At 38.3% G+C, this 14,691-nt stretch overlaps 1 protein-coding gene across 1 annotated transcript in view; it reads right to left on the bottom strand.

The window, feature by feature from the left end:
• RFX4 (regulatory factor X4) overlaps positions 1-14,691 on the bottom strand; it is a 91,943-nt gene that overhangs the window by 5,669 nt on the left and 71,583 nt on the right. Inside the window, exons 16-17 of the mRNA XM_052668593.1 lie at positions 11,176-11,338; positions 5,801-5,939 (exon numbers count right to left, since the gene is read on the bottom strand). Coding sequence (XP_052524553.1) covers positions 5,801-5,939; positions 11,176-11,338 — 302 coding nt within the window. The remainder of the gene's footprint in view (positions 1-5,800; positions 5,940-11,175; positions 11,339-14,691) is intronic.

The raw sequence follows: 14,691 nt of genomic DNA, 5'->3' as shown, positions 1-14,691 counted from the left end.
ACACTGGGGCCTAGTGATCTTTGCCAGATATAAAAGCGACATTTGTTGGAGGGTTCTTGACAGGAAATTACCATTTTCTGGGCTAACTCACACTTGCTGCAACTGCTGCCTCAGACCTAGACAAGAAGCCATTTAAGTCTGGGACGCTTTAAGAAGATTATTGTTAAGGCCTTGCCCAAGAATGAAAAATTAATTCAATGTCTTTTATTATTATTTTAGAAAATACTACGTTAAATATGTCCTACCAAGAAGTGAAGATTGAATTCCTAAAGCGTGGGGATCGAGAATAATCTCCTTATTCATATCCTCAGCTCACTGACTGATTATGCATAGAGGTGAAAGGTGTCTCTGTCCAAACAGCAAAATATTTTCCTTATGAATGTGGCTCTGACTTTACAGTGCATTCGCTCACGTTTTTGCAGAATGCTCTAAGTTAGTATTCTGTGTCAGCCACTACTTTAAGATTTGCAAATAACTCATACCAGGAATGATAGCTATTGTGAAGGGCTGGCTATAAATTAACTTTATGAAGATCTGATAAAAAATATCAGCATTGGAACTGTTGATCAGTTTGATCTTTATAACCCTGTATTCAATCCTTTGGTCCACAAAATGAAACTTATTAAATCTTGGTGTGTCAAATAGGTGGGGTGAAGTTTTCAAGACACTCTAAATGACCTTGGTACTTTTGGGAGAGGCATTTGGAGCCTCATGAAAACCTCATTTGCTATTATTTAAAAATTAGACACGTTCCCTGTTGTATTCAATACATAATTACTTCAACTACATCTGAATAATCTCAAAACTGTTATGAAACTGTGGAGTTAGGAACAATAATTCTTGTTGCATGCGTAGGATTTGGACAGATTTTTTTTCTTTCTGTCATTACTCGGTATCGGATGACTGAATGGTTTAGTGGGGGAGGGTTCAATGTTCTGATTGCTTTGGTATAATCATAAGCTTATACTGTTTATGTGCTGGATAGACAAGAACTTTTCCCTTTTCCCCCTCCATGTGCCGTCCTTGTATAATTCCTATGTGCAGAGCATCAACCATGGGAGAATCTATGCAGACAACTCCTAAGTCTGGAAAACAGATGGAGAAAGGAAGTGGGAGGAATGATGGAGATCTGTAACATCTCTAATGGTAAGAGTAAATAAAGAGAGAAAGGGTATTGCCTGTTTCTCTTCATTCCCCAAAATATAGGCAATCCAATGCAATTCTGAGGTAACGGGTTTAAAATTAATAGCAGATTACAAGCTTCATACAGCCCATTGTTAAGAGTCTCTAAGTACAAAAAAAGCTCAAAGAATTTAATGTAGAATAAGTTGCTAGAAAATACAACAGTCCAGCTGCCGCTTCCTACTCAGGACATCCCTAAGTCAGCTCTTACCAAGCACAGTGTAGCTATGCTGGTAAAAGGACCACTCTCTACCTATCCTTTCGCTAATAATTTTCCTCTGTACATTTGCTTCTGGCCATAACTGGATACAGAACCTGGATAAATGGACCTACAATATGATTCACAATGACCATGCGTTAGAGTACTAAAATAGTACTGTATTTTTTGCTGTGTATTGCACTGCATTTACAGTGATGCACATTCATATGACAGGCATCTTTACACATTACTAGATATATTAAAATATAAAAACATCCTGCTGCAGATTTTTCTCATTCATTACTTTTTCTACTAATAGTGTTACCCTTGTGAATTACAAAGAAAAATTACTGCAGCGCTTAATTAATTTATGACTAAGGAAGAGGTGGAATTATATGAATTGAAATATTTACGCATAGCTTGAAAGGATCAAATCCTGTTCAGTCAGGGTGAAATCTGCAGACAAAAGCTGTGATCAAAAGGCATCCAAATGCAGATTGTGGAAGCGGATTAGATGGTGGCATTGTGAAGGGGTTACCTCTGAAGCGGGTACCTCTCTGCTACACTTGACAGAGGTTCACAGAACACTCAGAGGCTTTTAGACAAACTCATCTATTTTTCTACCCTGGTATCTGGTTCACCTAAAATTCGAGGCAAGCGAAGGTAACAAAATATAAAGTCAGCATAGTTCTGTTTATGTACACACATTACACGGCCTCCTAAATAATGATGGAGTTTATATTGTGTGATTGAATTCACTTCAGCGCTGTTGCATGGAGAACTAGGTAGCACCAAACCAATTCGTAGATCATTTTTTTTATTTGTGTACCTGGCTCTTGGCCAGTAAGCCAAGTCAAGAAATGAGCAATCAGGCCTGGAGTTACAAGGAAACAACTGTTCTGAGAACTAATCACAGATGCTGATGAAAGAAAAAAAAAATTCGGATTAAGACCAAGGTTTGAACAGACTGTCCCTGTCAACAAAAAGACTCTTAGCCAGCAGTGGGAATTAGTCAGCCTGCATTGCCAGAAGGAGCCATTTTTAGGCTCCTGCTGGGTTAGTGGCTGCAGAAATTACTACATCAGAACATTTATTTCCCTCTACTGTTTTTATACAGGTCATCTCCACTGTTCTGCTTGCTTGTCCACCTGCGAGTCATTTATCTGTCTGAGAGCTACTTAATAAACCTGCACTTATCTTAAGGACACATCACATTGCCCTGTGAGCCAAGGTAAGTGCCAGGACTGTTTCACAGGTGAGAGATAACAATATCCTCATGAGCTTTCACCAGTCAGTTGTGGGAGGGGGTGATGCACTGTGCCTCGGCTTTGTCAAATATCACTGTTTCATCTCCTTCAACACTAGTGGATTCATATTATCCAGGAGTCTCTCACTAACATGGACCAAATGCTTTTCAGGTAGGATAGGCTTGTCTTAGGACTGCCACCTATACTCTCCAAGAGCTGTATGTGGTACAAGATCTACAGCTGTCTGACTTCTTTCCCAGCACAGCGCCACTGTAAGGATTCCACTGACAAAACCATAGCAGGTATCCTGAAATTTACACAATGCAATCATCATATAACTCTGTGTGTGAAGCTAAGATCAATATGCTACATGTTGACAATTCTAGTTTAAAGGGTCACTCGCTTCCTTCTCCCCTCCCTTATGTTCAGCACTCCCCACTTCCCTCAAAAGAAAGCTATTCCCTCCATCTCGTTTGCTCTAATGCCATTTGTTTTGGTGGCTGTCTGTAAATCTTATATGTGAAATGATCCATCTTAAAGTTATATGAAAGGAACAAACAAAAAACTCAAATACACCTCTTTCTTTATGAATATTGCTTTGGGCTGGAAAACAGCCCTAAAATAAGTGACCTGATAAAACCTGGGTAACATTGCACTGTTCCACAGAAAGAGGTTGGATAGACATGGTGATCTTCCAAACCAAAGTAATTTATAGCTGCAGCCTATAAGCCACCTCTACTACATCTTGTCTGTTTCAACTCAGAGCCTTGTCTAGGACAAGGGCTCTCTCTTATTCCATGTTTGCAGAGGAGAACTTACCCCCCACACAGATTTTTTCTTGGAAATTAATCTGTTGACACTATCCTAAAGAGCTAAAGCTGGGACAGAGTTCTATATTTGAACTGAATGTAAATTTTAACAAAGAATTCTTTTGAAGAGAGATGGTCAATGCCTCCACTTCTAGACTGATTATATTACCACAGCAATACACATTTCATCTCTTTGGGTTTCAGTACAGTAGCAGCTGTATACATATTCACTGCAAATTTGGATCCCTGTATTTTGATTTTGCAGTAGGATTCGTGAATCCTACTGCAAGCCCAGGTTCTACTTAGAAAGTCCGCTAGAAGAAATGTAGTTCCATAACACCCTTTTAGGCTTTGTGGGCAACAGCACTTTTCATTTATATACTTCTGGCTAAAAGTAACTAAGAAAGCATTTATTACCAGGGAAAGCATTTTACTGAAACTCATTTAGTTAAAAAAAGTAAGATCGTTTAAGATTCTTTGAAAGGTTTTTTCAGTTTATATCTTTCAACAAAGAATGAGCGCATTTATGGGGTTTTGTTAACCTTATCCTGCTATGAAAGTGCATCTCAGTTTACCAGCAGCACGAGAAAGAGCATGTTAAATACAGGTAGAAATAATGCTGTTCTCAGATGTAATCATTAAAGGATAACTGTTCCTCATGTGCATCTAGGACAATTCAAGGGCTACTCAGAGAGGAAAAAATTATCAGACATCTGCACTTGTAGAGCCAGCTTATTACAGAAGGAAAAAAAAAAAATATGATTTTAATGTATGCTACTATTTCTGTATGGCATATTAACCAGGACACGAGAAAACCACACATGTATTCATCTTGCTTTGCTTAATTTATTTATTGCTTAACTTGCACTGTCTGTGTCAGTGTGGCAGCCAGAAGATATGAAAGAAACTCCTTGTAAGGGTAATAACATTTTTAAACAATAAAAGTCTAATTCACTGTTTTACCTACAGATTCATTGCCTGAGAGGTCATTTCAGAACTACCACTTATGTAGGTTTTCTCCAGTAAAGGATAAGAGAGTAAAGAAAGTTCATGGATGAAAGTCAAAAAGTTATGTACCTTGGAAAAAACCTTGAGATAACAGGATATGGGCTGTAATGAAAAAACAATATATACAAACCTATCATAGTACATTGTACTTAAACATTTATTCACTGTTTCCATTAAAGATACAACAACTACTTAAATCCTCACACCTGATGTATTCTCTTTGGTGGACCAGCTGCTACACAAATGGGTGAGAAGTTGTAGAACTATTGCTTCCATCAACTAGAGAGCCATTGTTGAGCTGGTCCAAATGAGCATACTGCGTTTTCCTAAGACAATCTTCCTAGCTGATCTCAAAAAGCTTTAGAAGGAGATTAATATAATTATTCTTATCTTAAAGACTGGAAAAATAAAGCATAAAGAAGGAATTACTTCTTGAGATCATCTAGTAGACCAATGTCAAAGACCAGAATGAGATGCATGTTTAATGTTTTCTAGTCCGAAGCTCCGCCAAATTCATATCTTCACAACTGGTCTGTAACTGTAGTTAAACATGGTTGTCCATACTAGACTTACATAAATTTCTAGCAAATGAAGCATAAAAGGCACTGTGTGCGTGGAATACCCCAAAGACAGCACCTCCTGCTTCTAGTTGCACCCTGTAGATCTTCCAACAGAGGACAGACCTATACACCACTTGCATAGTATACTAAAGCCTTCCTACAGTGGCACTACTTTTGAATTGTTGCCAAATATCATCTTCATGCTTAATATATGCTGTTTCCCACTGGCTGTTTTATGAACTGAAATAATTACTGACTTAATTCCTTAGCTTATGGTAGGAGACCAAAGCACACACATTAGATAGAACCTCTTTGGAATGGTGCCCCAAAGTTATTCAAACGATATACAAAACTCACAGTTTTTTGCAAACTCCTAATCGTATTTATTCTCAAGAGCAGAGACGCCAGAAGAATTCACTATGGTCTCTGCATCTCCTTTCAATTGTATTAAAACACTTTTATTGTTAGGTATCACTTCCTGTTCACACTGCCTAAGAAACACACAGTTAATTATATTAACAATTGGTTTCGGATACTCCTTAACACATAAGCACTTCATGTGATACAGACTGCTTGATTTTGGAGTTTAGTACTCTAAGTTCATAAGTCAAAGTTATTTCTGATTAAAAAATCTCCACCAGAATGAAAAGATGCCAAGAAAAAAAAAAAAAAAAAAAAAAAAAAGTGATTATCAATGACTAGAAATAATTCAAAGATCTTGTATGCTGATAAGACATTTACAAGCACGACTTAAAATGTTGTAGCAAGAATTTTAAAGAAATTATTCCAACTTACCTGTGAAGAGCTTCTGTGGTAAGCGGAGTAATGAAGTGGTCCAGAGATAGCAGTATCATGTGGTAAAGATGGATATTGACTCTGCATTGGATGGGGGTGCTGATTGCTATAGCTACCGTAGTTGTAACTTCCTGTGTATCTAAAATTCAATTAAAAACACTATTTAGTAGGCATAATCTTTATATTCCCACTAATAATTCTGTAACTTCCATGTGATATACAGTAGCACTTTTTTGCATAGCAGAATGATTTCTAAAATAACCTTTATATATGTGTGTGTGTGTTTCTGAGATCAGCGGAGAAGCAGCTGCCACTTGGCAGGGTGTTCAGTACAACAACAAATTGAGAGACTCAGGATGTTTCTGTGACAAGTTTTACGCTGCAGGTTCATCTGTGCACTTTCTCCCTTTTATTACTATCCCACTGCCATGTTTCTAGTAAATTGCTAGGCTGAGCACGTGTGGTAATATTTGACTTAAGGAACTGCACTTGTGGAGTTCAGCCATCTCTTTGCGCTGCAGCCACAAGTTCCTTATTATCTTGGGGAGGGAGAGAGATGTGTTCATTTGCATCTGAAGCATACAACAAACAGCTTTAGTGCAGCTCACTAGAGGACAGGATGGCATTTGAGGTTTGAGAACCTGCCCACTTTCTTTTATCATTTCAAATGTTTGTCTTGGAACAGCCCAGGGTAAAGGAGAGAGCAATTTACTTAGCTATAAGAAGCTGCAGGGTCAGTGCTTGTAGATCACCATTATGTCATTCATTAGCAGAAGACGAATTTACGTTTTCTGCATCCTCTACATCTTTGTGTAGCCATGTGAACATCTGATACGAATTGAGCCCTTAAAATATATGCTAGATCAAAATGAAATGGCAATAAACAAAACAAAACAAAACAAAACAAAAGGGCAGCCAAGTCGTTGTGGGAGATAAAAGAAAGTTATTTGTATGGATTTCAGCTATTTTTTTTTCCTGTAAAGTTCAATGTCATTGTTACACTGGGTAAAGTTTAAACACCTTTGTTATTCTTTTGATTTTATAGTGGTGTTCTACAGGTAGCATGTCAAGTTTTAGACCAGGCAAACCAAAAGGCTTCACAATGAGAGCTGAGTACCCTCTCTAACAATATTTTCTAGACATAAGCTCCCATGTCTATATTTACTGTTGAATATTTAGCTCTCACTCTTATATTCGCTTGTGTTTAGCTGTCAACAAGAGTGGTTTCCATCATCTACCTCAGACAAGCTGATGTTCATAAGGTAGGATTTTGATAGGCTCTGTGTGGAGAGCTGGGGCAGAGAGAAATGTCTGTGTCATGGAGCTGTTCCACATAACAGTAGGCAGACATCTTGTGTGTTAATTCCTTCAACACAATTGACTGGGAAGCAAAATCCACAACAGATATTTTTGGCAGTCTCATAAGCCTGACATTTCACAGTGCAGTTTTTCTCTGGTTCAAGAGGAGATTCATCCAGCTGGTCTCTCCTATAGTCTAGAGAGCCTTTGGATTCCCATGTAAAGCCAAGTCTGGAAGATACTGACCTTATCTTCTTCATTCAAAACTCACTGTTTTTTTGGGTTTTTTTTTGTTCGTTTGTTTGGTTGGTTTTTTTTGCTAAAATACACACTTTAATTCACTTGAATTTGGAGTGCCAACGTTTCTTTTCTTAATTGCTATCTTCTGTTTTTGGTTTAGGAATTTTTTTCTTTCTCTATTCAACTTCAGGAGAGAGTGCTGAAGGATGTGAGAAGGAGATTAATGTAGTCCTTTAAGAGTGGTATTTTCCTGCCTGTCTGAGAGTGCTTGGCTAAGAAACCCTACATCTCTCTCAGAAGAAAGCCTGGAAAATTAATAATAAAAAAAATTCTGCCAAGTACCACCTCTTACAGTCACTTCTGAACTTCATCAATGGTCATTGAGTAGTGGAGACATTACACAGGTGGGGTGTCTTAGGGGAAGTCCAGGTAGAAAATGGCTGCAACTCTAGAGTTTAGCAGATATTAATATGATCCACTACAAAATATTCAGTTGATCATTTGTACAACACAGGGAATCCTGGAATATCCTGCATTACTCCTGCAGTGGTGTAGGTTAGGACCATTTGGAAAGAAATTGGCTTTACTGAAAATTGCCTGCAAATTCTGAACATGAATCACCACCGTGCCTTGGCAATGAAGAGGACAACTAACAACCTTACTGTATTAGCAGGAGCATAGACAGCAGACCTAACAATGATTATTCCCTTGTATTTAGCACTTAAGGGACCTCATCTGGAGTACTGAGTCCTGTTTTAGTTTCTCAACTATGAAAAGGATATTGACATATTAAAGTGAGACTAGTGGAGGCCATCAATTTACAAGAAGAGAAGACTGGTTTACCCAGTCCTAAAAAGAAAGGCGAAGGAATGATCTTCAACTATCTATCAACTATCAACTATCAGGAGGGTATAGTGCAGATTGAGCCAGATTCATCTAGAAGGTGTACAGTCATGGAGTGAGAAGCAGTGGACATAAAACAGAACAAGGAATATTCCAACTAGGTATGAAGATTTTTTTTTTCCTATTAATACTATAGATCTGTTTACTGTCCAGATATCATATACATGTGGAGAGTACCACTGAAGATTTACTGGAGTGAGTTAAGGTGGTTATGAAGATTTTGCTTTCTCTCAGTTCCACAAATCTGCACTAGTATTGTTTGCTGTAAGGTTTTTTTGTTTTGTTTTGTTTTTTAAATAAAGGAGAAGAGATCATTCAGCCCTTTCTTCTTGGCTGTTAATATGCAGTTGGCCTTAATTATTTGCATTTATTTTACAGGAAGACATTTTGGTCATTGAATTTATATTATATTCTCTATAACCAGACAAAAATACAGAAAAAAATACTTGTATAAATCAGTTCAGCAGTCTATATTTATCTTTCTTGGGAGCTAGGAGGGCTTTACATTGTTCCAAGTCCTCAGTTCTTAAAACATCTTCACTTTGAGGAACCTGTCTGTATGGGGAGGAACATACCTCTGTATGAATTGCTCTGATCTTTTAGGTATTCTCTTTCTATCTCAAGATGCTCTGGAGGCTTTATATTTCACAAAGGAGATGATCTTTAGAGTGAAAAATTGGAAGTAAACCCAGCAAAATGGCTGTTAGAATACTCTCAGGTGTGCTAGGTGGTTAAGAATCTGCATTTTCTGTGAAATTCACTTGCAACAGGGAAATGGTCAGCATACAGCTTACGCTCTCTGCCTGCCTCCCTTGCTGAGTGTGAGGCTCAGCCTTTGAGCGAACAGCTGTTCGCTCTATTTGTCTCTTCTCCAGAAACCTTGAAATCTCAGTGCAGACTTTGATCTCTCTCTGCTTCTTTCCAGGGCAGCCAACTGTTTCAATCTTGCATATAAGGTCTCCTGTATTCTTATTTTTCTCTCCCCCCTGAAGATACGGTTCTTTAAACAAGCTCTCTTTCAATCAGTATTTCTGAGAGAACTGTAATGAGTCTTGGGCTTCAAAACACCATGGGTGAGGTCATTAATGGATTTCTGTGCAGACATTTATACAGAAACATGTTTCTACTAGCATGTTGCTTTAGACCTGAAGCATAAAAACTGATGTATCAATATGCTGATTTTGCAGCAGATTCAAAATAAGTACGTGTAATGATTCAGAAAAACTTCACAGTACTACTATATGGAGAGGGAATAAGATCAAGAAACGTTTATGATAGATGCCACATGAGCATTGATTGACAAAGAGCTCTTATTGCTACGCTTACAGATGAGCAGGTAGATAGCACTGAAATGCTCTGATACCACTAAAATTACCAAATTTTTTCTACACACCTGTCCCATATAAAACCAAATAGTGAAAGAAGTCACATAACAGAATGTCTTTTTAACTTTCAGAAAAGCTAATTCACTCAGATAAAACTGTTTCCCCAAATCACCTTCCAGAGGCAAGAGATTCCTTTAGTAACAATGAATTCTCATGTGTATACATGGATTTACAGCTATATTCACTCCTGTTCCATGTCTCTTCCAATTCTTGTATCCTGTTAGCTCCTAAACCTCCCAGCTACTCTGTTTCCAATTCCACCAAGCAATCATCCAGGGTTTTTCCAGGAGGGACATAGCAGTGATATTCAGACATAAATCCAACCTTCTCACATTCATGAGGGAAGGAGACAGGATCCAAATTAATCTACTACTATCCTTACAAACACTATGCAATCTTCCACACTTGTGCACTTCTGCAAATATAGTGAGTATGCAATTAGACTGAGAAAATCAGTGACATTTTTTGAACTTCTTGTTTTATGCCAGCATCTGGGCTCTTGCTAAACTTGTTGTATTCCTGAGGCCCATTTCCACTGATTAACTTGATTGTTTATCTTTAGTTATGGATATCTGTGAGTTACACTTTCGCTCAAGTACAATGGCACAGAAGTGTTGTGAAAAGAGCAGAGGCTTTGTCTGATTTTCTGAAGTTTTCCAAGATGAAATAATATTAAAGAAATTTCTGCTGTAACTACTTTAATTGAGTGCTTCAAGCAAATTTTGGTGATGGAGATGAGATTAGGATGTTATGTTGAAAATGTGGCTATTTTTCCATACTTCAGAATTTTTTTATTTGCAGGCCTAACAACTGTCATAGAATCATCTAATCACTGAGGTCAGAAGGGACCCCTGGAGATTGTAGAGTATGCTCCCTGCATAAGTCTGCACAGCCAAGGACTGTGCCCATGTGAGTTCTGAATATCAGCAAGGATGGAGACTCCTTAGCCTCTTCATATGACTTGCTCCACTGTTTGATCACACTTGCAGTGAAACAAGCTGTTTGTTGTATTTTTTTTTAAGTTTAACAGATTTTTTTCTATTTTAGTTTGTGCCCACTGCCTCTTGTGCTGCCACTGGATACCACTGAGAAGAATCTGTATCTGTTTTCTGAATGAGAATAGAGGGGAGCTGAGAACTGGATCTAGTGCTCCAGATGTAGCCTCAGATGTGCTGAGCAGAAGAACAGAGTCATCTCTGAGACATGGTATGGGAGGTTAGTTCTTTGGACACAGAGCCTTTGAGGTAAAACATGACATGTAAAAGAAGGAATCAGAGATAGGAAGAAAGCTACCAAAAGCTACCAAAGCCTTCCCTTTTATCAAGTATTCACTAGGCCTATTGAATTTTGAAGTTTAATCAGGACTTAGTAAGATGATAAATCCAATCCTTAATAACCATACAGTAAAAACAACAGCCAAAGAATAATGATACCAGAATCTTTGCAGTACAGACTTACCACATCAAGGAACGGATTTCACTGCATTTTCAAAAAAAACATAAGCTTGGGTTCAACCCGAAAACCACACAAAACCAACAAGGCACTCACCCATGTTCTTCTCTGTGGGGATAAACAGGTATCCGATGTGTGACAGATGATGATGGTACATGCGGACTTCTCATGCAGGGCAGCTGTTGGGAATTTTCAGCCGGAGACCCAGCAGCTGTTGTCACAGTGTAGGTGAGCGACCACGTATAGGATTGCATAGCCCCTACAGACAAACATTAAAGAAAGGCAGATAAGATAGGCCAGTTCATAGAGGTGTTATGCTTTGAAACAGCTGCTAGAAAGTAAACCATTAAGCACCAATATTGGAAATAGCATCCAGCAAAGTGAACAGAACAGTCATGTCTGATGCATAAATAAAAGCAGAAATTATCAGCTGGAGTGCACAAATATCCAGAGGTAAGAGGCATATCCGGAACATTCCAAACTGTGAACTTTGAGGGTGGTGGTGTAGCTTGAGGCTATCAGCTCAGAAAAAACTTGGGTAGGACTCAGCAATAGAGGAACAGCGGTGCTAGCATTTCACAAACATGATGCACCAACTCGTGGAGGTCCCTCTCACATGCAATAATCTGCTGGCCTGTTTAGCTCTCATCTGATCAGGCCTGGAGAAACAGAATGTACAATTAAAACAATGAAGGATTGGAAGAAGATGAATGTTGCTCAAGAAAACTTCTTGAACACTTTTGCAGTTTTTCTCCTAATCCATCTGACTAGGTACCTGCCTGTGTTGCACAGTGGTAGATCCCCAAATTATAAAAATTATATAGGCAGATATAGTGTAGCCATCTTCTTCCTGTAAGTAAGTAATGTTTCTTCTGACAGGGACTGACTTTTTTTTTTTTTTTTTAAACATTTGGGAGGACCAAAGTGAAGAAGTGGATTTTCCATTTTGCTTGGAAGGTGCTGAGTTTTTTAATCATTCTGATCCCTTCCAGGCAAGAGCTCCAGACTCACGAGCCAGCTGCTGAAAAACCTTTGTCCTTTGCTCACACCCTTTTCACTCAGGAGGCTGACAGATCCATTGTTCCAATATAACACAGCTCTTGCTGGAGGTCATGACCATAGTGGCTGAGATTACTCTGCAAATGAGGACCAGAACACTGAATTTAACCCAATCCAAACACTAGTTCTGGTTGTCCAGGCACTCCTGACTCTTTTTCACTACCTAAAAGGAATTGCAGGAGGTGACTTGTTCATTCACTGTGGATTCTGGAACTTCCTGTAATACGAAAGGGCCTAATTCCAAGAGGGACAAGTATCACCCCGGTCCTTGTTCACTCCACGATTTTAGGGAATGAAAAAACTATTTCAGGTGTGCACAATTTTCTTCAGGTGTATGTGATTTTATTTAGCAAAATCAGAGAAATAATTTTTTGCAATGGAAAATACTTAATTCTGAGTCTGACCAAAGGCATTCTGAGCTTCATAAGGTAAGATGTGAACTGGGGCTATTATATTAGAGACATTCTTGTATGTGTTGTGGCCAAGGATATATTTGCTAGGTCCATTTTCACATCTGCATTGTCTGTCACTGATTTTTGACTTTTCAGACTTTCATCTCCCCTCGTTAAGAATGATTGATATTCTCTGAAACTAAAGAGGAGGCATACTCAACAGAGCTAGCACATCAGTGCTATTCTGGCCATCAGCAGTCATGGTTCCTTGAGCTGAGGAAAAGTGTTTAAGGAAATCTGCCTTTACTAGAAAATATAGCTTAAGAGGAAGCAGTCAAAGCTATTTCTACAGTCACAAAATAGTTTCATTTGAAAACAAAAGAAAAACTAATTTGAAAATTTCAACAACTTGTCTATGGATAATTATAGTGAAATGTTTCAAAAGGTCAATATATTTTCCTACTGTTATTGTCCAAAATAAAATTTGAAACAGTTTTAAAACAAGACTAAGCTCAAAATTAAAAAACACACACACAGGAAAATGAAAGAAAGAAAGAAAAAAAAAAAGATAAAAGCAAGAAAAGAAGAGGAAAAAAAGAGAATCAAAAGAAAACCAAATACTTATTTCTAGGTAAAAATACCGTTGTGTCCACACTTTTTAAACTTATCACAAAAAAAAAGTATTACTTCAGATCGCCCTTTGAGTCAAAGAACTCACGACCTTCTTAGCCCTCGGATGAAGCTGTAACACGGCCAAAAGATCCTCCACATTTTACCACGTACAGTTAATTTGTGTGGCCACAGCCATTGTGAAAAATTCTAGTGATCTTATCTCAGTCTGAGGAAAATGAGTCAATTCAGGACAAGTTGTTTCTTGTACTCCCTGTGGGAAGTCTGCTCCTTGGATGAAAGGATGTGGCTGCTCTTGGCATTCAAGTCTAATTGGAAGCTGTCTCTGTTCAATTCTAAACTCAATGTTTAGAGTGTAACATAGATTGTGCCTGTCCAGACAACACAGAAACAAGACATAGGTCTTGCACTGGAAGAGTTGTGAATATCTTTTTAAAATTACCCTAACCACAGTTTGTCCCAGGTACTATCAGATAGTACTTGGCACAGCTGTTGTAGGAAACAGAATCATAGAATCACAAGGTTGGAAAGGACCTACAAGATCATCTATTCCAACCGTTCTCCTATCACCATTACCACCCACTAAGCTACTAAGCCATCTTGTCCAGATGCCTCTTGAGCACAAATACTCAGCTTCTTTTGGAGGTTGTGAATTAGAAGTGAATATATGCTGAGTTTTACCCTGGATTTACATAGTAACAGAAAGATGTTCAAATAATCTTCTCAGGACAGTGTTGGAAATTTACTGTTGCCTTGATTCTCGTAGTCTTCAGAAGGAAAATGGAGTTTTCCTTCACTGTTTCCACACTGTTTTCAGAGTTACCTAGTCACAAAGAGGAAGAGGACAGAAGATGGCAATAGGTTTGAGATTGTGTGTATCGATATATATGAAGTCAATCAGAACACTGCCAACATTATGGCAGGTAGATAAGAAGGAATGGGAGTAGTCACAGATCTTCCTAGTTAGCTTTCTAACACCCATCTATGTCCCAGGCCTATACAGTTGATTTCCTCAGCTGGCCACAGAATTGAACTCCAGGAGGTGAAGTATCTTAGATACGACTGAACCCAACTGAACCACATTCTGAAATAAGGAAAAACAATAGTGGTTGAGCAACGTTTTGTTCTGCTTTTTGTTCTGAACATTCAGAGTTTGATTAAAATATGGAAGTTCATTTATTATCACTTCTTTTTCTTTTTTCTTTTAAAGATAAATTTGATTTTGAGGATACTAATTAATAGGCCATGTGATATCTACGAGAATCGGGTATAAGCGGGACTGCTAACATTGACTATGGCCTGTTGTTAGTGATGCCTTCATGTATACCACTGCCAAAAGAACCAAAAGTTGCTTCATTATGCTGCATTTTATTATTTGCTGTATGCTGAAGTAAGTGATCACCCAGGTACAAGCAAGGTACTCACTGCACTGTGTATTACATCTGATAGCAAGCACAGATGTCAACCCCAAGTAATCAGCAGTCATGAGTTAGACCTCCATTCTGCCTCCACAAAGCAAAGAATTCTTCAT

Source organism: Tympanuchus pallidicinctus, unplaced genomic scaffold (genome assembly GCF_026119805.1).
Source record: "Tympanuchus pallidicinctus isolate F22 unplaced genomic scaffold, pur_lepc_1.0 scaffold8, whole genome shotgun sequence".
NCBI classification, from domain to species: domain Eukaryota; kingdom Metazoa; phylum Chordata; class Aves; order Galliformes; family Phasianidae; genus Tympanuchus; species Tympanuchus pallidicinctus.
Note: the sequence above shows the minus strand (reverse complement) of the source record. Positions and strands in the feature narration are given on the sequence as shown.